Below are 26,787 nucleotides of genomic sequence, written 5' to 3' on the forward strand. Positions count from 1 at the left end.
AAAACCATCATATACAGGGTGTTTCGGTGACTCGGGGAACAAATGTAACCACATATACTAGAGTGAAAATGATGACGATTCATGTAAAAAAAATTAGTAAAAGTCCTCAAATTGCAAAGATACAGGCCATCAAAGTTATGAAATTTTAACACATTTTTCGAAATATCTTAAACACTATTTATGGTAAAGCGTTGAAATTTGGTACAGCGTAAACTAACATCACGTAAAATCATTAGGCAATTTTTGAGTTGGATCGGTACGCGGGAACAATGCTATACAGGCTGTTCATAAAGTTTGTTTGCTCAGAACTTTTTTATCCTATCATTACCCTACATTTATTTTTGCATTTTCTAATAGTAAATTTAGTTTAGAAATTTTTATCACTCTTAGAGAATATTGATAAAAACCACCGTTTCCGTATTAAATGCAAAAATGTTAGGCTCCGAATTCAATAACACTGAAAAAAATAAATCAATAAATAATTTGAATTAGCTATGACAAGTAAAAATCGAACTGAGCTCTCATAACTATTATATATGCAACATGTCCAAGTGTAGATTTAGCTAAATCACATTTTTAATTTGTTTTAGTTGGTTTAATAAAAGAACTCAAAAACAATAAATTAAAAATCAACACTAACAGGAATAATAAGAAAAGTACAGGGTGGTTCAAATTCGATGTCCGAATAGGCTAACTCGAAAACTATAAGAGTTAGAAAAAAAGTAGCTGACATGTCATGATCTCGTTTTTCGAGAAACTGCTAATGCCGAAAACCTCATAGCGCTATCGTCTTTTGTTTTTCCCCTAGAGGGCAAAATTGAAAATATCGTAAGCAGTTTCTCGAAAAACGAGATCATGACATGTAAGCTACTTTTCTTCTAACTCTTATAGTTTTCGAGTTAGCCTATTCGGACATCGAATTTGAACCACCCTGTACATAAAATAACAAGACAAGTAATAAAAAATACTAAAGATGTTCAAAAACTTAGATTTCTTTTTTTTTAGTAATAGCACTATTGAAATCGTAACCCAACATTTTTGGATTTAACACGAAAACGGTGATTTTTATGAATATTATCTAAGAGTAATAAAAGTTTCTAAACTAAATTTACTATTAGAAACTGCAAAAATAAATGTAGGGTTATGAAAGAATAAAAAAGTTCTGAGCAAACAAACTTTAGGAACAGCCGGTAAGCATTGTTCCCGCGGACCGATCCAACTCATAAATTGCCTAACAATTTTACACGACATTGATTTATACTGTACCAAATTTCAGCGCTTTACTGTAAATAGTGTTTAAGATATTTCGAAAAATGTGTTAAATTTCCTAACTTTGATGGCCTGTATCTTTGAAATTTGAAGACTTTTACTATTTTTTTTTACATGAATCGTCATCATTTTCACTCTAGTATATGTGGTTAAATTTATTCCCCGAGTCACCGAAACACCCTGTATACAATATAATCAAGTGACGAATTCAGTAATATTGTAAAATTAAATGCATGAATATTGTTGAAATATTAATCATTGACTGACAAAATTAAACCGATTTTTTTATCAATTTTATGAACCCAAGAGGTTCGAATCGCCACCTTAAAGAAAATACTAAAGAGACAAAAAAGTACCACTAAAGTATGTGCTTATAACCCATATTTTTTTATGTTAATATTACATAGCGTTAAAAAGTTCTTATAAAATAAATCAAGGGGATGGTGAATTGCATCCCCTTAGAGGGTGCTAGGGAAGTTTAAGGTATGGTTGAAAATAAGGTATCAGCCAGTAGTACATACATACAAAAATTCAAATTCTATGGTTTACTTATACTCGAAATAAAAGATAAAATGTAAATTTTTGGCTCAACTTTGACAGCTCATAGCTCGAAAACAAAAAAGTTGGGACCCTATGTTTATATAAAAAACTTGTGTTATTTTGGCAAGTACTACATCCTAGTAAAGCTTCCCGATTAAAAACTGATCCACCCTGTATATGGCCAAAAATCTGATTCCTGTGGAATTGGGTCGAAAATGTTTAATATCGTTGTAATACATTGTTAATGTTGAGTTAGGATCTAATACTGGTAAAAAAAATTTGTGTTAACCAAAATTTAGGTAATAGAAATATTTGAATAAATAATTGAAAATAAAAATTAATTGTTTAAAAGTAAAAATGTTAAGTTATGAAAATAACACCAACTATAACAATATTAACATTTCGCAAAAAAAAAAGAACACCAAATAATATCGACAATAGGCATCGCGTAAGGCTAAACCAGAATATATTCCTCAATGAATAAAATATTTCAACGGTAGGATGACTAATTGTAAGCTGATATAAAAAAGCGTCGCTATGAATAACTGAATTGAACTCTGGACGACCTCTTTTAACCAACAGCGGAACTATACAAATTTTTTTTGCACTTTTGCGAACATCACGTGATTGAACCGCGACCTTAACGTAACCTCTCTTATACAAATGTCTGTGGTTTTCGAGGCATAGGGCGTTGAAAGTTAAATTCTTCGAAATTTCTTGATAATTTTGAAGGTTTTTGTACTATTAACATAAAATTTGGTAGTTTTATGTTTTCGAGCATGAGAAATACGAATTTGAAACTTGTTTTGTTATTGCTCGTAGAAAGCGCTAGATACACGCTGCTCGTTTGATAAATCAAATTATAAGTTTTTTGGCTCGACAGCTACGACCAATAAGAGCTGCAAATCACAAAGAGCATTCAATTTTACATAAAAAAGGTACTCTTATTGAAAATGTCTAAGTCTATCGGTTTTCGAATTATTTACTTTTAAATGTTTAAATGTATTTTTTCTTCCAAAATATTTATTTTTTAACATAAGCAAAGTTGGCTTATTTTTGCGCTCATGTTTCGACAATTGCTTGTTAATTGTCAACATTGATCTAATTTCCGCGTGCAATAATCATTTTTACCAACAATAAAGTTATTACCAATTTGAAAATGCCACGACATAATGAGTTTTCTAATAGTGAAAAATCCAGATTTAAATCCACTGGAATTTTGAAAATGGTCACAATATTCTATTGTTATTAATTAATTGTGATTGTTATCGATTATTATCGTTACTAATTGCTATAGTTACTGTGTTATTGATTTTAAACGTTAACCTTAAAATTACTTTGAAACAATTAAAAGCAGATAACTTGGAAACCAGTAGACTTAGACAATGTAAGCAAGAGTACCTTTTTTGTGCAGAATTGAAATCTCCTTCAGATTTCTGGTTCTAATTCACCATACCTCAACTGATAAAATAGTCATGACTTGATATCTCAAACGTACAGTGTGTATCTAGCGCCCTCTACGAGTAATTACAAAACAAGTTTCAAATTCGTATTTCTCATGCTCGAAAACATCTAACTACCAAATTTTATGTTAATAGTACAAAAACCTTCAAAATTATCAAGAAATTTCGAAATAAAAATTTAACTTTCAACATCCTGTGTATTAAAAACCGCCGACATTTGTATAAGACATGTTAGGTTAAATCGTTATATTTTGGTGTCTAGTGTCACCGGTATTCGGATTTCCCATTCTTTCTGACTCACCCTGTATAAAAATGCACATGTTTTTACATGTTCTCAATAATTTTCTAATTGGACGATTAAACAAAATAAGAAAATACAAAGGATTCTAGTTCTAGGTTTTGTGTTAGTTCTAATGATAGTGCTAGTCTAAAACTAGAACTAACACTAGACCAAGAACTAGAAACATTCGGATTTAGCCCCACTGGCTAACCGGGCTAACCCAACCTGGAATTTACAACCCAATCCATGTCCAACCCGACTTTTGAGAAATTCGCACTGGTTTAAATATTAATTAACCTAACTCAAAGTGGAATTTCTACGCAAAATTCTGAAATAAATCAGTAAACCCCCCTATAAAAAGATATGTCGCATCTGGGTGACAAAGAATCGAGTGTTCTAGCAGCAATTTGTAAATCTGTAATGGAAAGGACACAGAAAGATATCACTCAACAGCAGAATAGTTTCAGTAAATAATCTTCAGCCAGTAGTATTGTAATCTTTAAGCACTTAGTAGTGTTTTGGCAACAATATATAGTTTTCTGAAAACATTAAATAGTCTTTGCCAACAATATCTAGCTTTCTCCAAGCAATTAGTAGTCTTTCCAACAATATTTAACGTTCTGAAAGTAGTTAATAGTCTTTTGAAAACAGTATCTTGTCTTTCTAAGCAAATAATAGTTTTTTCCAGCAGTATTTAATCTTCTGCAAGCAGGTTGTCATCTTTTCTAGTAGTATCTAGCATTTTGGAAGCAGTAAGTACCTTTTTTAGAGAGCATATCTCTTCTTTCCAAGCAGTTATTAGTCTTTTCCAGCAGTATCTAACATACTGGAAGCAGTAAGTAGCTTTTTGGAATGCGTATCTCTTTTCCAAACAATTATTAAAGTCTTTGAAAGCAATAAGTAGTCTTGGAAGCAGTATTCCGCATGTCCAAGTAGGTCAAAACCTTTAACACCAGTGTTTAACGTTCTGGAAGCAATTGGTATTATCTTTAAAACAGTATCTAATCTTTTCCAAGTAAGTTGTGGTCTTTTTCTGCAGTATCTAGCATTTTAGAAGCAGTAGGTAACTTTTTGAAATACTATTTCCCCTTTCCAAGCAGTTTTTATTATTTTACTAGCAGTATTTAATCTTCTGCTAGCAATAATTAGTCTTTTGCCAAAAGTATCTAACATTCAAGAACAAGTAAGTTAAACTAGAACTAACACTAGAACTAGAAACATTCGGATTTAGCCGCACGTCTCTCAAGACGGCTAAACCCGAATGATTCTAGTTCTAGGTTCTGTGTTATCAGAGATGCCAGATGCGCAGGTTTTCAAATACCTAACTGTCGCATGAAAATTCCCTAGATTTATTAATTAGTTTTTCTTTTTTTCTGATTACAGGTCAAAAATTAAATAAACCATATTAAGCTGTTAATTTTAATTATCAAATATTTGTGTATTCACTTATTTCGTACTTAATTATTACGAAGAATAGCTAATTTTCAGATAGTAAGCATTATACAATACATGGAGCATAAATAATAATAATAAAAACAGCCACCAATATACATAAAATATAACTTTATTGTGTTTTATAGAAACATGTAATTTTACAAACTAAACATATTAATTTGATTGAGATCACGTTTTATAAAAGTTGAAAGGTATAATATTAGAAACTTGAAAGGATTGGCAACAGTCATTTGATGCGAAACGAATTACTGCAACTGCATTTAGAGCTTCACTGCTTATTTCCTTCTTCCCCTAAAATTTCCCAAAACTCTGCAACTTCCATTTTCAGTAAATCTTCCTAAACAATTCAGCTTAGTATAATATATATGTTAGTATAAACTTTTAACATAGAAACTTGTGATGTCATGTTACAAATGAAGTTTGCAAATTTAATTGAACTAGGGACAAATCCCCAAATTTGGCATCACTGTTTTTGACAAATATGAATGACGTTTAATAAGGGGCGACATCTATGAGGGAAAAGATGAAATTAATTAATTTATTTTTTGATATAATTTAAGCACCGTATCTCTTTAACAATTCATCTAATAAAACATCTAACTTTGTATTAACACCTTTTAAGCCGTTATAAACATTTCGGGCAAAACTGTAATATTGTTTTACTCTTTGCTCGGTCCACCCTCGTGGCGTTCGCATTTCTAAATCCCTTACATTATGTAATTTCTCGGCTAATTTCACTAATTTGGCTTCTTTAGAGGATTTCGGGGCTGTTTCAATTTGTTGTTGTTTCCGTACATCTCTCGGTAAACTTTTATCGCTGGTGCATTCTTTAACGATTTTCATTACTTTACTTCCAAAGTTTAATTCGATCTCTTCAAGCGTGCATTCTGTATCTTCGACTGTATCATGTAATAAAGCTGCTTGAATAACCGCAGCGTCTGTAACATCAGCTTCGTTGGTTAAAATAAAAGCGACTCCTAAAATTTAAACAAAATATTATTTTGATTAATTTGAATTGATTGTTAAACCGATTGGGTGGTTTATGTAAGGTGTTGCTGCCATATCTTTTCTTCTTTGATCCTTGTGTTTTATTGCAGCGAAAGTTGCACATTTCACCAGGGCTTTAACCACCTCGTGGGTACACTCGTGAACTGCACTTATTGAAGTTAGCATTATAGGGTTTTTACTGAAATTTTATTGTTAATTAATTACATACAATTTTCTGATGTTTCTGAATTTGAAGAGAAATTTGTTGTTGACATTTCAAATAATTTTATAACCTACAAATTTGTTTTGAAACTAATATGTCAAATTGACACATTTCATTTTTTTATAAATAGATAGATGGCGCTATTTTAAATCGTTTTAATATTTAATATTATTATGTTTTAACATTTATTCTTATTAGCTTTAACACATATTTAACACACATTAATAAATATACTCTCGAAAATTCGAATACAAAGCTTAAGATAATCTGGGTCCATTTTAAATACCCCAACGAGACCAATTTACCCCAATTTACCAACAAAAATGTAATAACGTTGTAAATATGTTAGAATTCATTATGTATTGTTGACCGTTTACGTTTTTTATTGCATTAAATCCATGTAAAGTCGATACGAAGTAATTTTGCAGAATTTTGACAGTGACATAACCTCAAATTTAATTTTTCATTAATTTCTTATTGCAATTCATGTTTGTCCGGTTGAAATCACTGAACACGATAATCTTAGCATGTCAAGAACGAAAATCATCCATCATATGGGAGTTTTGATTAAAAATTGGACGAAAATCCGTAGATTAAATTTTTAAATATATTTTTGAAGCTGGACGTGGAAATCTAAAAGAAAATGTTCCGAAATCAGCACAAACAAAGTTAAAGCAACAAAACTACAACATTTCACACATAAATATGGTTAAAATAAAAATTTTAATAATTTTTGATAAAATTTACTTGGTGACATTTGACATTTCGAAGTTGGCAATACCGGAGAAATTTAAATTACGAATTTCAAGTTGATGCGTTTAACCAATCAGAAAACGTTATTTGAAACGTTCTTGCAATAAACAAACGAAACTGGTAGATTTTAGTGTGATTTCGAACGTGGTGAGGAGCGTACGCTAATTTTGTCCGCGATCATTTAAAATACCAAAACATGGTATTAACATAACCTCAAAAATAATAAACTTATTATTTAATAAGTTAAATAAGAAGATTTGAATTAAAATTCCAATTAATCCAGTATACCATTCCGAAGAATTATTCCAATCCAATCAATAATCATTGTTACCTTTTGAAGAGTCCAAGTTTCCTTAACCGAGAACTTCAGTAAGTTACAAGATAAGCTAAGTTATAATTTTCAATATCATTATTATCCGTTTTTTTTTTAAATATGTCAAATTGACACATTTCATTTTTTAGCGCTTTTTAAATCGTTTTAATATTCAATGTTATTATGTTTTAACATTTATTCTTATTAGGTTTAACACGTATTTAACACACTTTAATAAATATACTCTCGAAAGTTCGAATACAAAGCTTAGGATAATCTGGGGCCATTTTAAATACCCCAACGAGACCACAGGGATTCCCCGATTTTCCAATGATACGACTATATTTGACCATAGAAGAGCATATTGCTTAAAGTTCTAAAACAGAAGCTCATTGAACCAACAACAAAACTCTATACAGTCGAAACCTTCGCGGTATTTGTGCTAAAACTTCTGTAATTTCTAATAAACGAAATGTTCCGTGTGCGTTTCGTGTATTGTGTTGTAGAAACCACTTGGAATATTTGCTGCTCCTACCTATTGTTAATATTAAGTGGACGTCAAAGAGAAATTTCTTAATCGATATAAAGTTCTTTATTGAAAAATTTATGGAAAGAAATCCTTTGTTGGAGTTAAAAGCTAATATTTACATTATTGAAGTAATTTTTAATTCAAATTCATTTTTAATTATATAAAATAGAAGAATCGCACAAAACCACGGTTCCGTTAGGTGGTGAAAGATCTTGCCGAAGCTCTAGCAAGAGCAGAAATGAAGTAAACGTGAGAATAAAAGCTATCAAAAGAGAATTCTGGATAAAGTTTATGTATGATATAGATATAACATACGATCTGTATGGAGCGCAAAGTTGTAGAAGATGCTGCGGGCATGAAAAAAAACCAAGACTCTATTCAGCCGAAGAACTGGCTGATATAAGAGAATATGTCCAGATAACATATCCAATGAGTTGATAAAATAAGGAAGGCACAAGCTGGTACAGAAATTGACAAAAATAACAGTATTGTCATATATGGTTACGCCATCTAGTGGTACGGGACAGAAGAACGATGACTGTTATTAGAAGGTTATGTTAATTAACAATACAAGGGGTCCACTGGGGCCTAAGTGCACGTAAAAATTACGCACCCCTGTACATACATACATACATACATGTTAACAATAGAGTTCAGACGTAGTTATAAGAAGTATTATAAATTAGTTAAATAGTTTGGGTGAAGGAATTCTTTTGTAATGATATCTTCCAAATCGTCCTGCATTAAATGTTGTGAGTAGTTGACTTTCTTTATTTATAAAATAAAGATAAAATCTCTGACTATACTCTATTTTTTAATTCGAAGGAGTGTTTTCAAATTGAAGCGCCAAAAAGAAGGAATCCTATTGGTCAGTTTTAAGCAAAAATTCGCAAAATAGGAAAATAAACTAGGAAAATTCGAGATGTTGCCGGCCGCCTAGAAACATTTGGGTTCAGCCATACGGAGAGACGTGCGGTTAAACCCAAATGATTCTAGTTCTAGGTTTTGTGTTAGTTCTAGTGATAGTGCTAGTGTAAAACTAGAACTAACACTAGACCTAGAACTAGAGACATTCGGATTTAGCCGCACGTCTCTCAAGATGTCTAAACCCGAATGATTCTAGTTCTAGGTCTTGTGTTAGTTCTAGTGATAGTGCTGGTATAAAACTAGAACTAACACTAGACTGAGAACTAGAAACGTTCGGGTTTAGCCGTACGTCTTTCAAGACGGCTAAACCCGAATGATTCTAGTTGTAGGTCTTGTGTTAGTTCTAGTGACAGTGGTAGATAGCGCTAGTTAGCATAAGATATTATTATGTTGTATGTTTTTATTGAACAAACTAGAACTAACACTAGACCTAGAACTAGAAAATATCGGGTCCTCGGACGCACGGCTAAACTCGAAACTTTCTAGTTCTAGGTCTAGTGTTAGTTTTAGTTTTATTTGTTATACAGCGCCAAGTTGTATATTTTTATTGAACTAACACTAGATCTAGAACTTGAAACATTCGAGTTTAGCCGTCTTAACAGACGGGCGGCTAAACCCGAATGATTCTAGTTCTAGGTCGAGTATTAGTTCTAGTGACAGTGTTAGGTAGCGCTAGTAAGTACTAGATAGCAGTCGATTGTATATTATTATTTATTATTGAACTAAAACATTTTAATTGTTATACAGCGCCAAGTTGTATATTTTTATTGAACTAACACTAGATCTAGAACTAGAAACATTCGGGTTTAGCCGTCTTGAGAGACGTGCGGCTAAACCCGAATGATTCTAGTTCTAGATCTAGTGTTAGTTTTAGTGACAGTGTTAGGTAGCGCTAGTAAGTATTAGATAGCACTAGATTGTATATTATTATTGAACTAAAACTAGAACTATCACTAGATCTAAACTAGAAAAAATCAACAAATTTTCAACTTGACTTTCAGTTTCCTTATCTACTATAGTTCCTGCTCTTATGTCTGTTGTAAATGCTACATGTTTATTTTGAACATTTATGATTTAAGTCTATTCCTTTACGTTATCTACTCTAAACTCCATCCAACTTCCAACAAATAGGTCAGTTTCTTCTTTCTTTTGTTCCTCTCCCACCCCATAGGGATGTCATATAGGGTTACGCTATCTAGTAGTAAGAGACAGAAGAACGATGACTTTCATTATACTCTGTTTTTAAACCAGGAGGAGTATTTTAAATTTGTCACCAGATTGACCTTGCACGTGATTGGTTGAATGCGAGGAAGGATCACACACAGGCAATTTTGAATTTTGATTTTGAATTTGAAGGTTAGGTAATTGCTTTGATTATATATAATATGGATTGAGCTAACTGAATATATCTACTAACAAAAATGTGGCTCAAGGTGAATAGACGCAGATGGAAAGCGATAATGTGAAAGTGTAACAAAGATAGACATAAAACGTTACTAAACAGACGGGCGCATTCGCACAAAAGTGTCAAACCTGACGTTTATCGTTTTGTTGTGTCACAGCCAGTCACACCGTTATGTTTAAAAATGTATTGTTTCGTGTGCAAAGTTCGCGATAATACAGTTTCACATCACCTGTAAGTATTATAAATAATAAGGAAATTTTATTTTATTTTCTTTTTTTTTTCTTTTGTCATTTATTAATTTTGTTTTAAATTTACCGCCAAAATTAACGCACGCCCATTATATGTCAGTACGCTTCTATGTCTATCTCGGTTCGATCACCTTGCGCAAGCTATCTCTCTCGTTGGCTCAATCCATATTATATATAATCAAAGGGTAATTGATAATTCGACAGTTTCGTGTCATTATTGTATATTTTGTGTTCTTAAACCCTTTTTTATTATATTTTGAAATAAATACACTCATAACTTCAATGTTAATTTGTATGTATAGTGTTGACGATAACAAACGAAAATAAATACAATAATAAGTAAATAAATAATAATTAATTTAAATTTACCGCCAAAATACAAGGACAGTAGAATCTAACAGGACTGCTACATCCATTGTATTTTTGTAGTCCACTACGGGTTGGTTGCCCGCACTCTACGTCACACTATTTGCCACGCCTGGTAACTCTGTGTTTTTAGAGGTTATATGATAGACATTAATACGTCTAAAAACATAAAACTTCAAAAATATAATGAATACGTCTAGGATATAACCTCTAATAATACACAGCAAACATAGACCATAACAACAGCTGGGCGTGGAAAATGGTATGACGTAGTGTGCGGGCAGGTTGTCACAACAATGGATGTAGCAGTCCTGTTAGATTCTACTGTCCTTGGCCAAAATATCTAGTGATATTTTCTGGTGATTTTTCCCAGTGTAAATCTGACTTTCGCGTTTCTCCTCCTGGTTTAAAAACAGAGTATAGTTCTAGTGCAAGTGTTAGTTCTAGTTTTAATTGTTATTCAGCGCTAAGTTGTATATTTTTAAGTTTCGGGTTTAGCCCTGTGTCTTCAGACGCTGAATGTTAGGTAAGGTTAGTTTTGTTTACAAACATTAATTATACCATGAAGTATTCTTTGGCAATTAGTAATGGCAATTATAGCGTGAAGTTTTCTTTTGTAATGTCAATTATAGCGTGAAGGAATGTTCGGTAAGGTTAGTTTTGTTTACAAACATTAATTATACCATGAAGTATTCTTTGGCAATTAGTAATGGCAATTATAGCGTGAAGTTTTCTTTTGTAATGTCAATTATAGTGTGAAGGAATGTGAGGTAAGGATAGTTTTGTTTACAAACATTAATTATACCATGAAGTATTCTTTGGCAATTTGTAATGGCAATTATAGCGTGAAGTTTTCTTTTGTAATGTCAATTATAGCGTGAAGGAATGTTCGGCAAGGTTAGTTTTGTTTACAAACATTAATTATACCATGAAGTATTCTTTGGCAATTTGTAATGGCAATTATAGCGTGAAGTTTTCTTTTGTAATGTCAATTATAGCGTGAAGGAATGTTCGGTAAGGTTAGTTTTGTTTACAAACATTAATTATACCATGAAGTATTCTTTGGCAATTTGTAATGGCAATTATAGCGTGAAGTTTTCTTTTGTAATGTCAATTATAGCGTGAAGGAATGTTCGGCAAGGTTAGTTTTGTTTACAAACATTAATTATACCATGAAGTATTCTTTGGCAATTTGTAATGGCAATTATAGCGTGAAGTTTTCTTTTGTAATGTCAATTATAGCGTGAAGGAATGTTCGGTAAGGTTAGTTTTGTTTACAAACATTAATTATACCATGAAGTATTCTTTGGCAATTTGTAATGGCAATTATAGCGTGAAGTTTTCTTTTGTAATGTCAATTATAGCGTGAAGGAATGTTCGGCAAGGTTAGTTTTGTTTACAAACATTAATTATACCATGAAGTATTCTTTGGCAATTTGTAATGGCAATTATAGCGTGAAGTTTTCTTTTGTAATGTCAATTATAGCGTGAAGGAATGTTCGGTAAGGTTAGTTTTGTTTACAAACATTAATTATACCATGAAGTATTCTTTGGCAATTTGTAATGGCAATTATAGCGTGAAGTTTTCTTTTGTAATGTCAATTATAGCGTGAAGGAATGTTCGGCAAGGTTAGTTTTGTTTACAAACATTAATTATACCATGAAGTATTCTTTGGCAATTTGTAATGGCAATTATAGCGTGAAGTTTTCTTTTGTAATGTCAATTATAGCGTGAAGGAATGTTCGGTAAGGTTAGTTTTGTTTACAAACATTAATTATACCATGAAGTATTCTTTGGCAATTTGTAATGGCAATTATAGCGTGAAGTTTTCTTTTGTAATGTCAATTATAGCGTGAAGGAATGTTCGGCAAGGTTAGTTTTGTTTACAAACATTAATTATACCATGAAGTATTTTTTGGCAATTTGTAATGGCAATTATAGCGTGAAGTTTTCTTTTGTAATGTCAATTATAGCGTGAAGGAATGTTCGGTAAGGTTAGTTTTGTTTACAAACATTAATTATACCTTGAAGTTTTCTTTGGCAATTATACTCTGTTTTTAAACCAGGAGGAGTATTTTAAATTTGTCACCAGATTGATATCTAGTGATATTTTCTGGTGATTTTTCCTAGTGTAAATCTGACTTTCGCGTTTACTCCTCCTGGTTTAAAAACAGAGTATAGAAGGTTTTGTGATTGTCATTAAGAACATGACTGTCAACATACTTTCTAGTTCTCGGTCTTATGTTAGATCTATTTTTACACTAGAACTAACACAAGACCTAGAACTAGAATCATTCGGGTTTTGCCGTCTTGAGAGACGTGTTACTAAACCCGAATCTTTCTAGTTTACGGTCTAGTGTTCGTTCTAGTTTTACACTAGCACTATTACTAGAACTAACACAAGAACTAGAATCATTCGGGTTTAGCCGTCTTGGGAGACGTGCGGCTAAGCCCAAATGATTCTAGTTCTAGATATAGTGTTACTTCTAGTGACAGTTCTAGATAGCGCTAGTTAGCATCAGATTAAAGAGCTAAGCTGGTGAGGCATTTTTCGCAGAGAACTTTCTGTTCTTTTTGACATTCCTCTACGCCCCTTTTAATTCGCCTGGTTATTTTTGTAGCCCAGATAGTGGTAGCTTAGCCGTTTATAAGATGATAGAAAAAATAATAAACTTCTTAAAAAAGGAATAATATAAGATTTAAAAAAATTTCAATCACTTTATTATTGGAGTTTCCTTCTAATAATTTTTTTTATACGGTGGTGTTTTTTCGTATTAAAAATGTTTATTGAACCCTCGAGAGGATTACCCGACAAGAGGATCGCTTTCAACGACGCTCATTAACCCCACCGTTCTCGATTTTTCTTCCTCGAATTGACAGCTTCAAGCGTGATTAACTAACTTATCTAACTACTACGGAGTTTCCCGTCCGGTTTAATTCTTTTTTAATTCCATCTCGGCTATAATCCACTCGAATTATCACCGCTTAAACGGATTTAAAAGAATCCGTTTCGATTTTCGTCTCAATTTCCTTAAATAATTTCAAGTTAAATTAGTATTTTAGTTTATGTGAATATGTTTGAGTAAATCCAATCCTGTTAATGTCCCGCTCGAGGTGAATTTCTTGAGAAGGTCATATGAGAAATGACATAGAAATGGGAAGAGCATATGCAAATCAAGGGCTGGGAAATCACGCCACAGGTGTCCCTTACCCTTAATACTTAAAATATCACGTATGTTTTACGTGATCCTATCAAAATTCTATATGGGGAAAAAATTTACAACAAAAATAAATTTTTTTTTCTTAACCTATTCATTTCTTTTTATAAACTTACGAAAACGTAGAATATAGAGACTAGTGTCAAATGCACGAGACACAAGGAAGCGACGCACCGTTTCTATCTGTAACGGACATTGATGGGGGAAAATTGCATTTCTTACAACGTGATACGCATCCAACAACCATCTCATCCCCTTTTCTTACCCTACACCGCCCCTCAGTTAAACGTTCCCCATTCTAAACATTTTGGTCCACAACCCAAACTTCTATTTATAAATTCATTTAAAGTAACCGTTCAAATTTGTTACTAAATAAACTTGAAGATGCAGATTTTTATAGATGCATCATACTTATGGTAATAAATAAGTTGGTTATATTAAAAACTTACTTGGAATTACAAAGAAACGATTTTTTCGATTCAATAAATCCCATTGAATTGAAATTTTGAGTTATTTTCACAAACAAATTAAGGAATGATGTTGTCAAATTTGACATTAAAAAATAAAAAGTGTTGTCAACTTAAATCAATTTAAGTACATAAGTTAATTTAAGTATAATTGGTTGCCTAATTGAAACAATCATTTTTTATTATTTATTTTAATTAAATCTTCTTATTGAAGATTTGTCGATCTGTTATTTCTGAGGTTGCCTTTGAACCATTTCCTGAGGTCTCCCAAGTGGTTTTGAATCATCGCTCATTTTCCGCTGTTTTCCCCACCTCTCTGTCTTGGTCAATGTTCCTAGTTCTATTTTTTTTTTATAGGTCTAGTGTTAGTTTTAGTGCAATAAAAATATGCAACATAGTGATATCTTATGCGCTACTTGTCACTGCCTCTAAAATTCATTCGTGTTTAGCCGTCTTGAAAGACGTGCGGCTAAACCCGAATGATTCTAGTTCTAGGTCTTGTGTTAGTTCTAGTGTAAAACTAGATCTAACATTAGACCGACAACTAGAAAGTATGTTGACAGTCATGTTTTTAATGACAATCATAAAACCTTCTAAGGAAAGTCATCGTTCTTCTGTCTCTTACTACTAGATAGCGTAACCCTATATGACATCCCTATGTGGTGGGAGAGGAACAAAAGAAAGAAGAAACTGATCTATGTTGGAAGTTTGATGAAGTTTAGAGTAGATAACGTAAAGGAATAGACTCAAATCATAAATATTCAAAATAAACAAGTAGCATTTACAACAGATACAAGAGCAGAGGTAAATATAGTAGATAAGGAAACTGAAAGTCAAGTTGAAAGTTTGTTGATTTTTTCTAGTCTAGGTCTAGTGTTAGTTCTAGTTTTAGTTCAATAATAATATACAATCTAGCGCTATCTAGTACTTACTAGTGCTACCTAACACTGTCACTAGAACTAACACTAGATCTAGAACTAGAATCATTCGAGTTTAGCCGTACGTCTCTCAAGACGGCTAAATCCGAATGTTTCTAGTTCTAGATCTAGTGTTAGTTCTAGTGTTAGTTCAATAATAATATACAATCTAGCGCTATCTGGTACTTATTAGCGCTACCTAACACTGTCACTAGAACTAACACTGGATCTAGAACTAGAATCATTCGGGTTTAGCCGCACATCTCTCAAGACGGCTAAACCCGAATATTTCTAGTTCTAGGTCTTGTGTTATACAACTTGGCGCTGTGTAACAAATAAAACTAGAACTAACACTAGATCTAGAACTAGAAAGTTTCTTGTACCTAACACTGTCACTAGATCTAGTGTTAGTTTTACTTTTAGTTCAATAATAATATACAATCTAGCGCTATCTAGTACTTACTAGTGCCACCTAACACTGTCACTAGAACTAACACTAGATCTAGAACTAGAATCATTCGGGTTTAGCCGCACGTCTCTTAAGACGGCTAAATCCGAATGATTCTAGTTGTAGGTCTTGTGTTAGTTCTAGTTTTACACTAGCACTATCACTAGAACTAACACAAGACCTAGAACTAGAATCATTCGGGTTTAGCCACACGTCTCTCAAGACGGCTAAACCCGAATGTTTCTAGTTCTAGATTTAGTGTTAGTTCTACTTTTAGTTCAATAATAATATACAATCTAGCGCTATCTAGTACTTACTAGTGCTACCTAACACTGTCACTAGAACTAACACTAGATCTAGAACTAGAATCATTCGAGTTTAACCGTACATCTCTCAAGACGGCTCAATCCGAATGTTTCTAGTTCTAGATCTAGTGTTAGTTCTAGTTTTAGTTCAATAATAATATACAATCTAGCGCTATCTGGTACTTATTAGCGCTACCTAACACTGTCACTAGAACTAACACTGGATCTAGAACTAGAATCATTCGGGTTTAGCCGCACGTCTCTCAAGACGGCTAAACCCGAATATTTCTAGTTCTAGGTCTTGTGTTATACAACTTGGCGCGGTATAACAAATAAAACTAGAACTAACACTAGATCTAGAACTAGAAAGTTTCTTGTACCTAACACTGTCACTAGATCTAGTGTTAGTTTTACTTTTAGTTCAATAATAATATACAATCTAGCGCTATCTAGTACTTACTAGTGCCACCTAACACTGTCACTAGAACTAACACTAGATCTAGAACTAGAATCATTCGGGTTTAGCCGCACGTCTCTTAAGACGGCTAAATCCGAATGATTCTAGTTGTAGGTCTTGTGTTAGTTCTAGTATTGCACTCTATCACTAAAACTAAAACAAGACCTAGAACTAGAATCATTCGGGTTTAGCCACACGTCTCTCAAGACGGCTAAACCCGAATGTTTCTAGTTCTAGATTTAGTGTTAGTTCTACTTTTAGTTCAATAATAATATACAATGTAGCACTATCTAGTACTTACTAGCGCTACCTAACACTGTCACTAGATCTAGTATTAGTTTTAACTTTAGTTCAATAATAATATACAGGATGTCCAGAAATGACGTGTACAACGCAAGACCATAAGTACCTTGACCAAAAATATGATGATTTAACTCAACTTATCTATATACAAAATTGCTTAGTTTAACCGCTAGAGGGCTTTAAAAATAATATATTTTTTAATTTTTTTTTAAATAAGTCGAAAAATCCTCGATGGATTTTATTCATTTTTTGGTCATGGATTTCTATCAGCAGACTACAGCTATTTGTGGATTAAACTCTAATTTCGAAAATTATAGGATGTTTAAAAACTGTGTAACAATACATTATGCATCCATATCTTTTTAACCCCCTGTACAAACACTACCATTTTTTTTCTGAATAGTTACTTTAATTTAGAAACTATTTTCTTTCTTACAAAATTTCAGTTGGGTGAACGGTTTAGCCAAAAAAAAATGTTCTGTAAATCCCCAAAAGCGCGAATGCGTGTAAGTGATGCAAAGTAACTACAAACGTTTTTTTTAATAGTTGGCTAGGTATAATTAATTTTAAAAACAAAAACAGTTTGTCACTTAAACTTGACAGCAGTATTCGTATTTTTCGTTTTGCGTTGTATCTTTGATTCATCATGAATTTTCAAAGAACTCTAGCGACTAAACTAAGCAATTTTGTATATAGATAAGTTTAGTTAAATGAGTTAAATCATTGTATTTTTGGTCAAGGTACTTGTGGTCTTCCGATGTACATGTCATTTCCGGATATCCCTGTATAATCTAGCGCTGTCTAGTACTTACTAGCGCTACCTAACACTATCACTAGAACTAACACTAGATATAGAACTAGAATCATTCGGGTTTAGTCGCACGTCTCTCAAGACGGCTAAATCCGAATGTTTCTAGTTCTAGATCCAGTGTTAGTTCTAGTTTTAGTTCAGTAATAATATACAATCTAGCGCTATCTAGTACTTATTAGTGCTACCTAACACTGTCACTAGAACTAACACTAGATCTAGAACTAGAATCATTCGGGTTTAGCCGCACGTCTCTCAAGACGGCTAAACCCGAATGTTTCTAGTTCTAGATCTAGTGTTAGTTCTAGTTTTAGTTCAATAATAATATACAATCTAGCGCGATATTAGCGTTACCTAACACTGTCACTAGAACTAACACTAGATCTAGAACTAGAATCATTTGGGTTTAGCCGCACGTCTCTCAAGACGGCTAAATCCGAATGTTTCTAGTTCTAGATCTAGTGTTAGTTCAATAAAAATATACAACTTGGCGCTGTATAACAAATAAAACTACAACTAACACTAGACCTAGAACTAGAAAGTTTCGGGTTTAGCCGTGCGTCTGAAGACGCACGGCTAAACCCGATTTTTTCTAGTTCTAGGTCTAGTGTTAGTTCTAGTTTTAGTTCAATAATAATATACAATCTAGCGCTATCTAGTACTTATTAGCGCTATCTAACACTGTCACTGGAACTAACACTAGATCTAGAACCAGAATCATTCGGGTTTAGCCGTACGTCTCAAAAGACGGCTAAAGCCGAATGATTCTAGTTCTAGATTTAGTGTTAGTTTTAATACTAATGTTAGTGCTAATTAGAACGTTTCGTGGTTAACCGTGCATCTTCAGACGTTAGTTTTAGTTGTTTTTCAGTACTTTCTTTATGTTAATTTCTTCATTTTTCTCATCTACCCACCATCACGTTGATTTAGTTCTTGTTCATTTTCATTCGATATTTTTTAAAATCACTTTATTTTTTCTCATTTTCTTTTAACACAACGCGATTGAAATAATTTGATTTTCTTGTTTACAAACATTTAGATAGTTAATTTGATGTATAGAGAACTACATGAATAAGATTTGATTTGATTAAATAATTTGATGATTTTCTAGAATTATTTCAAAACAATTTCTGAAATCGATACGGAACTAAAATAAATTTAAAAAAAATCGTGATTGATTTTAATACAAAAAAAAAAAAATTATGTTGGTTTTAGTAATTCTGTTTTGTTGATTTAAGAATTTTTATTTTCAGAGCTACAAGTGGTTGGTTTCCGACCACCCTTCTATGTATAACTTTTAAATGCGCCCCCGGATATGGTACGCAAGCGCCCAAACGTGCCCAAACACGTCCTTTTCCGGCTATATAAAGCCGCGAAACCGTCTCAAACGCGTTCTCATCCTCGACAGCAGTGTCATCGACTACCAATCGAAAACACCAAAAGAAGAAATTAAACGTATTTGTGCCAATTAGAAAAGGTAAGCGATTTATTTTTATTTAATTAAATTTATCGTTTCGAACTGAATTAAGTTTAACGAAATAGAGTCTTTGGGGATTCCTTCTAAATTATAGGAGGGGTTGTTTTTGTCACGCATTTTTCTGCTCGAATTAGAATTAGAGTTCGTGTTGTGAGGAAAATTAGACGAGTTAGGTTTTTTAATTTAAAAAATCGATTCTTAAAAAGTTTTCTAATTCTTCTAAAACTAAAATAATATAAAGTTTTTGAGTTTTCCTTAAAAAACTTTTCTAAGATATACAAGATAAAGTTTTACGACTTTTCGATCAAATTTTCCCCTAATTTTTTATGTTAATAATTTGTATTTTAAAAAAATCCAACTTGTTTTATTAATTTTTAATTATTTAAACATGTTGAACAAAATCGATAAGCTTAAATAATTAAGTTCTTAAAAGTTTTATTCTATATTAATTAAAATAATCGGATTTAGTACCTTATGCTGTAATAATTAATCCATTTAATTAGAATTATAACGAATCTTCTTACTCGTTGGTTGGGGAGGAGATATAATCAGATTTTTTTTCGTGACATATACAGAGAAAATGGACTTTCTAGCGGAAAATACAGAGAAGAACCACTCTTGGTATTATAGTGTGTTCTCCTTTGAGAGTTCGAAAACAAATAAAAATGCAAATAAAGACCTACTCTTTCGTTCTCAATCTGACCGACAGCTTGCAAAAGCGACCAAAAGGTCCATCGTCGAAAAAAATCTTTCTTGTAAAATCACAAGTTTTCTTTTTTATCTTGAAATTGTCTCAATCTATTTTTATGCTAATTCAATTTTGTCAAAATCCGTTATCTTTGGAAAATTTGATTATAAATTTACTTGAAATTATTTGTAAATTACTGAAAATGCCATCTTCCATTTCTTTCATGAAAATTCCTTATATAGAAATTTTTGGAATTACTTAGAAATGTGTAGAAACGGTTAAATATCCCTAAATGTCTTTAGACATTATTATAAAATTGTTGAAAATGCTTTAAAATCCTTAGAAATTATCCGATAGTTTTAGAAATTCTTAATAACTCTTGGAAATCTCAAAAAAATTGCTTGAAATCGCTAGAAATCCCAGATTTTTTTTAAATAACTTTAACGGAATCTGCATTTTTTTAGAAATGCCTAAAAATCCCTGAAAGGACCAAGTAAAAATCTTTCGTTAAGAATATCTAGAGATATCTTATTGAATCACCTTAGAATATCTTTGAAAATGTTTATACAAATTCTGGAAATCCTTGGATATTCTTCGATGTTTTTCTAAATTCGCTGTGATTCTTGGAAATTCCAAGATATTCACTTAAAACCATTGTAGATCGTTTCTAAGTTTCTGCAAATCTCTAATAATGTCTAAAAAGCGTTATAAAACTTGTTGAAATCCTTCAAAATCGTTAGAAAATTTTCGACAGCTTTCGAAATTGTTAGTTACCCTTGAAAATTCCAAGAAGTTTGCTTGAAATCGGTACAAATTCCTAAATAGCCTTGAAATCACCAAGAAATCCAAAGATATCTTTAATATTTTTAAACATTTCTCTATAGCTTTAGAAATTCCTAATCCCACTTGGAAAATCAGCGAAATAGTTTTGAAAATTTTGTTATAAATTTTTGGATATACCTAGAACTGTCTAGATATCGTTGGAATTCTCTGAAAACTTAGGAGCTGTTAGAAATCCGGAAATAAATTTAATCCTAAGTTAGTCAATTAAGTCAGAATCGTTAAAAATCTCGGAATATGTTTACAAATTACTCTAAAAGTACTCAAAATTCTTTAAAATCCTTCGAAATTCTTGTTCACTCTCTGAAATTCCAAAGAATTCGTTTTCAAGCATTTGAACATTTCTGGAAATATCTAGAAATGTATAAAAATCGATATAAATCTATAGATATCTTTGAAAATTTTAAGATATTTTCTGTAAATCCTTGAAAATTCTTTCAAAGAATAATGAAGAATTTGGAATTATTCGTAATAGTTATATAATTATAGTAGGAATAGTTCTTGTAAACATTTTTGTATAAATCCCTAGATATCCTTAAAAATATTAAGTAACTAAGTAAAACTTTTTCGTTAAGAATATCTAGAGATCTTGTCGAATCATTAGAAACTTTGCAAACTCTGGAAATCCTTGGATATATATTGCTCGATGTTTTTCTAAATCCATTGTGACTCTTAGAAATTCTAAGATGTTCACTTAAAACCATTGTAAATCATTTCTAAAGTTTCTGCAAATTCCTAAAAATGCCTAAAAAGAGTAGATATCCCTAAATATTTTTAGACATCGTTATAAAGCTTGTGGAAATCTTTTAAAATCGTTAGAAAATCTTCGAGAGCTTTCGAAATTCTTAGTTACCCTTGAAAATCTCAAAAAGTTTGCTTAAAATTGGTGGAAAAATCCCTAAATAGCCTTAAAACTGCTAAATAATCCAAAATTTTTTTGGGAATTATGAAACAATTTCCAAAAATCCATTGAAATTTTTAAATATTCCTCTATAGCTTTAGTAATCCCTAATCACACTTGGAAAATCAACAAAATTCTTTTGAAAATTTGGTTATAAACTTTGGATATACCTAGAAATGTCTAGATATCATTGGAAATCTCTAAATATCCATGGTAATTACTATAAAATTTCTTTGAGAAATACCTAGAAAAGCTTCGGAGCTGTTAGAAATTTGAAAATAAATTTAATCCTAAGTCAATTACTAGAAATGCCTAAAACATTCCTCTATAGCTTTAGAAATCCCTAAATTGTTTTGAAAATTTTTGGATATACATAAAAATGTCTAGATATCATTGGAAATCTCTCAATATGCATGGTAATTACTATAAAATTCCTTTGTGAATTTCTGGAAATACCTAGAAAAGCTTAGGAGGTGTTAGAAATCCGTAAATAAATTTAACCCTAAGTCAGTTACTGGAAATGCCTAAAACTGTCTAAGAATCGTTAACAATCTCGGAATATATTTGCAAATTATTCTAAAAGTACTTAAAATGCTTTAAAATCCTTCGAAATTCTTGTTCACTCTCTGAAATTTCAAAGAACTCGTTTTTAAGCATTTGAACATTTCTGGAAATATCTAGAAATGCACAAAAATCGTTAGAAATCTATAGATAGATGTCTTTGAAAATTTTAAGATATTTTCTATACATTTTTGAAAATTCTTTCAAAGAATAATGAAGGATTTAGAATTATTCGTAAGGAATAGTTCTTTTAAACATTTCTGTATAAATCCCTAACTATTCCTGAAACAGTAACTAAGTAAAAATCTTTCGTCAAGAATATCTGGAGATCTTATCGAATCATTAGAAATCTTAGAATATCTTAGGAAATGTTTATAGATATTCTGAAAATCCTTGGATATTCCTCGATGTTTTTATAAATCCATTGTGCCTCTTAGAAATTCTAAGATATTCGCTTAAAACCATTGTAAATCATTTCTAAGTTTCTGGAAATGCCTAAAAATGTCTAAAAGGCGTTAGAAATTCCTGAATATTTTTAGACATCGTTATAAAACTTGTGGAAATCCTTTAAAATCGTTAGAAAATCTTCGAGAGCTTTCGAAATTCTTAGTTACCCTTGAAAATCTCAAAAAGTTTGCTTAAAATCGATGGAAAAATCCCTAAATTTTTTTATGGAATTATGAAACAATTTCCAAAAATCCATTGAAATTTTTAAATATTTCTCTATAGCTTTAGTAATCCCTAATCACACTTGGAAAATCAAGAAAATTCTTTTGAAAATTTGGTTATAAACTTTGGATATACCTAGAAATGTCTAAATATCGTTGGAAATCTCTGAATATCCATGGTAATTACAATAAAATTCCTTTGAGAATTTCTAGAAATACCTAGAAAAGCTTAGGAGCTGTTAGAAATTTGGAAATAAATTTAATCCTAAGTCAATAACTAGAAATGCCTAAAACTGTCTAAGGGCCAGTTGTACCAACTCCCGATAAATTTATCCGATAGATAAATTGGCGCACTTAGGTCCATTACTACCATCTTTTAGTTAAATTTATCTAATAGATAAACCCATCTACCAGCCAATGAGAGCGCGTAAAATAGCCGTAACCATGGTAATAATCCCTTAGATAGCTTAACCAGAAGATGGTAGTAACGAGCCTTAGCCAATGAGAGCGCTTAAAACCGCTGTATCCATGGTAATTATCCGTTAGATAGTTTATCGGGAGGTGGTACAACCGGCCCTTAGAATCGTTCAAAATCTCGGAATATGTTTACAAATTATTCTAAAACGTCTCAAAATGCTTTAAAATCCTTCGAAATTCTTGTTCACTTTCTGAAATTCCAAAGAACTCATTTTCAAGCATTTGAATATTTTTGGATATATCTAGAAATGCATAAAAATCGTTAGAAATCTATAGATATCTTAAAAAAATTTAAATTATTTTCTGTAAATCCTTGAAAATTCTTTTTTAAAAATCCCTAAGTAAAAGTCTGTCGTTAAGAATATCTAGAGATCTTATCAAATCATTAGAAACTTTAGAATATCTTTGGAAATGTTTATACAAATTCTGGAAATTCATTGAAATCCTTGGATATTTCTCGATGTCTTTCAAAATACATTGTGGCTCTTGGAAATTCCAAGATATTCACTTAAAACCATTGTAAATCGTTTCTAAGTTTCTGCAAATCCCTAAAAATGTCTAAAAAGAGTTATTTTTTGTTATAAATTTTTGGATATACATAGAAATGTCTAGATGTCATTGGAAATCTCTCAATATGCATGGTAATTACTATAAAATTTCTTTGAGAATTTCTGGAAATACCTAGAAAAGCTTAGGAGCTGTCAGAAATTTGGAAATAAATTTAATCCTAAGTCAATTACTAGAAATGCCTAAAACTGTCTAAGAATCGTTAAAAATCTCGGAATATGTTTACAAATTATTCTAAAACTTCTCAAAATGCTTTAAAATCCTTCGAAATTCTTGTTCACTTTCTGAAATTCCAAAGTACTCGTTTTTAAGCATTTGAACATTTCTGGAAATATCTAGAAATGCATAAAAATCGTTAGAAATCTATAGATATCTTTGAAAATTTTAAATTATTTTTTGTGAATCCTTGAAAATTCTTTTTTATAAATCCCTAAGTAAAAGTCTGTCGTTAAGAATATCTAGAGATCTTATCAAATCATTAGAAACTTTAGAATATCTTTGGAAATGTTTATACAAATTCTGGAAATTCATTGAAATCCTTGGATATTTCTCGATGTCTTTCAAAATCCATTGTGGCTCTTGGAAATTCCAAGATATTTACTTAAAACCATTGTAAATCGTTTCTAAGTTTCTGCAAATCCCTAAAAATGTCTAAAAAGAGTTAGTTTTTGTTATAAATTTTTGGATATACATAGAAATGTCTAGATGTCATTGGAAATCTCTCAATATGCATGGTAATTACTATAAAATTCCTTTGTGAATTTTTGGAAATACCTAGAAAAGCTTAGGAGCTGTTAGAAATTTGGAAATAAATTTAATTCTAAGTCAATTACTAGAAATGCCTATAAGAATCGTTAAAAATCTCGGAATATGTTTACAAATTATTCTAAAACTTCTCAAAATGTTTTAAAATCCTTCGAAATTCCTGTTCACTTTCTGAAATTCCAAAGAACTCGTTTTTAAGCATTTGAACATTTCTGGAAATATCTAGAAATGCATAAAAATCGTTAGAAATCTATAGATATCTTTGAAAATTTTAAATTATTTTGTGTAAATTCTTGAAAATTCTTTTTTATAAATCCCTAAGTAAAAGTCTGTCGTTAAGAATATCTAGAGATCTTATCAAATCATTAGAAACTTTAGAATATCTTTGGAAATGTTTATACAAATTCTGGAAATTCATTGAAATCCTTGGATATTTCTCGATGTCTTTCAAAATCCATTGTGGCTCTTGGAAATTCCAAGATATTTACTTAAAACCATTGTAAATCGTTTCTAAGTTTCTGCAAATCCCTAAAAATGTCTAAAAAGAGTTAGTTTTTGTTATAAATTTTTGGATATACATAGAAATGTCTAGATGTCATTGGAAATCTCTCAATATGCATGGTAATTACTATAAAATTCCTTTGTGAATTTTTGGAAATACCTAGAAAAGCTTAGGAGCTGTTAGAAATTTGGAAATAAATTTAATTCTAAGTCAATTACTAGAAATGCCTATAAGAATCGTTAAAAATCTCGGAATATGTTTACAAATTATTCTAAAACTTCTCAAAATGTTTTAAAATCCTTCGAAATTCTTGTTCACTTTCTGAAATTCCAAAGAACTCGTTTTTAAGCATTTGAACATTTCTGGAAATATCTAGAAATGCATAAAAATCGTTAGAAATCTATAGATATCTTTGAAAATTTTAAATTATTTTGTGTAAATTCTTGAAAATTCTTTTTTATAAATCCCTAAGTAAAAGTCTGTCGTTAAGAATATCTAGAGATCTTATCAAATCATTAGAAACTTTAGAATATCTTTGGAAATGTTTATACAAATTCTGGAAATTCATTGAAATCCTTGGATATTTCTCGATGTCTTTCAAAATCCATTGTGGCTCTTGGAAATTCCAAGATATTTACTTAAAACCATTGTAAATCGTTTCTAAGTTTCTGCAAATCCCTAAAAATGTCTAAAAAGAGTTAGTTTTTGTTATAAATTTTTGGATATACATAGAAATGTCTAGATGTCATTGGAAATCTCTCAATATGCATGGTAATTACTATAAAATTCCTTTGTGAATTTTTGGAAATACCTAGAAAAGCTTAGGAGCTGTTAGAAATTTGGAAATAAATTTAATTCTAAGTCAATTACTAGAAATGCCTATAAGAATCGTTAAAAATCTCGGAATATGTTTACAAATTATTCTAAAACTTCTCAAAATGTTTTAAAATCCTTCGAAATTCCTGTTCACTTTCTGAAATTCCAAAGAACTCGTTTTTAAGCATTTGAACATTTCTGGAAATATCTAGAAATGCATAAAAATCGTTAGAAATCTATAGATATCTTTGAAAATTTTAAATTATTTTGTGTAAATTCTTGAAAATTCTTTTTTATAAATCCCTAAGTAAAAGTCTGTCGTTAAGAATATCTAGAGATCTTATCAAATCATTAGAAACTTTAGAATATCTTTGGAAATGTTTATACAAATTCTGGAAATTCATTGAAATCCTTGGATATTTCTCGATGTCTTTCAAAATCCATTGTGGCTCTTGGAAATTCCAAGATATTTACTTAAAACCATTGTAAATCGTTTCTAAGTTTCTGCAAATCCCTAAAAATGTCTAAAAAGAGTTAGTTTTTGTTATAAATTTTTGGATATACATAGAAATGTCTAGATGTCATTGGAAATCTCTCAATATGCATGGTAATTACTATAAAATTCCTTTGTGAATTTTTGGAAATACCTAGAAAAGCTTAGGAGCTGTTAGAAATTTGGAAATAAATTTAATTCTAAGTCAATTACTAGAAATGCCTATAAGAATCGTTAAAAATCTCGGAATATGTTTACAAATTATTCTAAAACTTCTCAAAATGTTTTAAAATCCTTCGAAATTCTTGTTCACTTTCTGAAATTCCAAAGAACTCGTTTTTAAGCATTTG

General features: G+C 31.1%; 2 protein-coding genes across 2 annotated transcripts in view; one reads left to right on the plus strand and one right to left on the minus strand.

Annotated features, from left to right (window-relative positions):
• LOC139429626 (short neuropeptide F precursor) overlaps positions 1-26,787 on the plus strand; it is an 89,453-nt gene that overhangs the window by 17,863 nt on the left and 44,803 nt on the right. Inside the window, exon 2 of the mRNA XM_071195589.1 lies at positions 18,936-19,159. The gene's annotated coding sequence lies outside the window, so the exon portion shown is untranslated. The remainder of the gene's footprint in view (positions 1-18,935; positions 19,160-26,787) is intronic.
• Positions 5,099-6,306, minus strand: LOC111421612 (guanosine-3',5'-bis(diphosphate) 3'-pyrophosphohydrolase MESH1-like). The gene is made up of 3 exons (XM_071195108.1): positions 6,224-6,306; positions 6,036-6,158; positions 5,099-5,984 (listed from the first exon to the last, which is right to left on the minus strand). The coding sequence occupies exons 1-3, from the start codon at positions 6,267-6,269 to the stop codon at positions 5,563-5,565; spliced, it is 591 nt and encodes a 196-aa protein (XP_071051209.1). The 5' UTR covers positions 6,270-6,306; the 3' UTR covers positions 5,099-5,562.

Source organism: Onthophagus taurus, chromosome 3 (assembly GCF_036711975.1).
Source record: "Onthophagus taurus isolate NC chromosome 3, IU_Otau_3.0, whole genome shotgun sequence".
NCBI lineage: Eukaryota > Metazoa > Arthropoda > Insecta > Coleoptera > Scarabaeidae > Onthophagus > Onthophagus taurus.

Bases quoted from the DNA above. Each gene is read 5' to 3' on its own strand.
- LOC111421612 (XM_071195108.1), bottom strand. From the start codon at position 6,269: ATGTCAACAACAAATTTCTCTTCAAATTCAGAAACATCAGAAAATT. The intron at 6,159-6,223 runs GTATGTAATTAA...CAATAAGTGCAG, and splicing joins TTCAGAAACATCAGAAAATT to TTCACGAGTGTACCCACGAG. The intron at 5,985-6,035 runs GTTTAACAATCA...TTTAAATTTTAG, and splicing joins TTACATAAACCACCCAATCG to GAGTCGCTTTTATTTTAACC.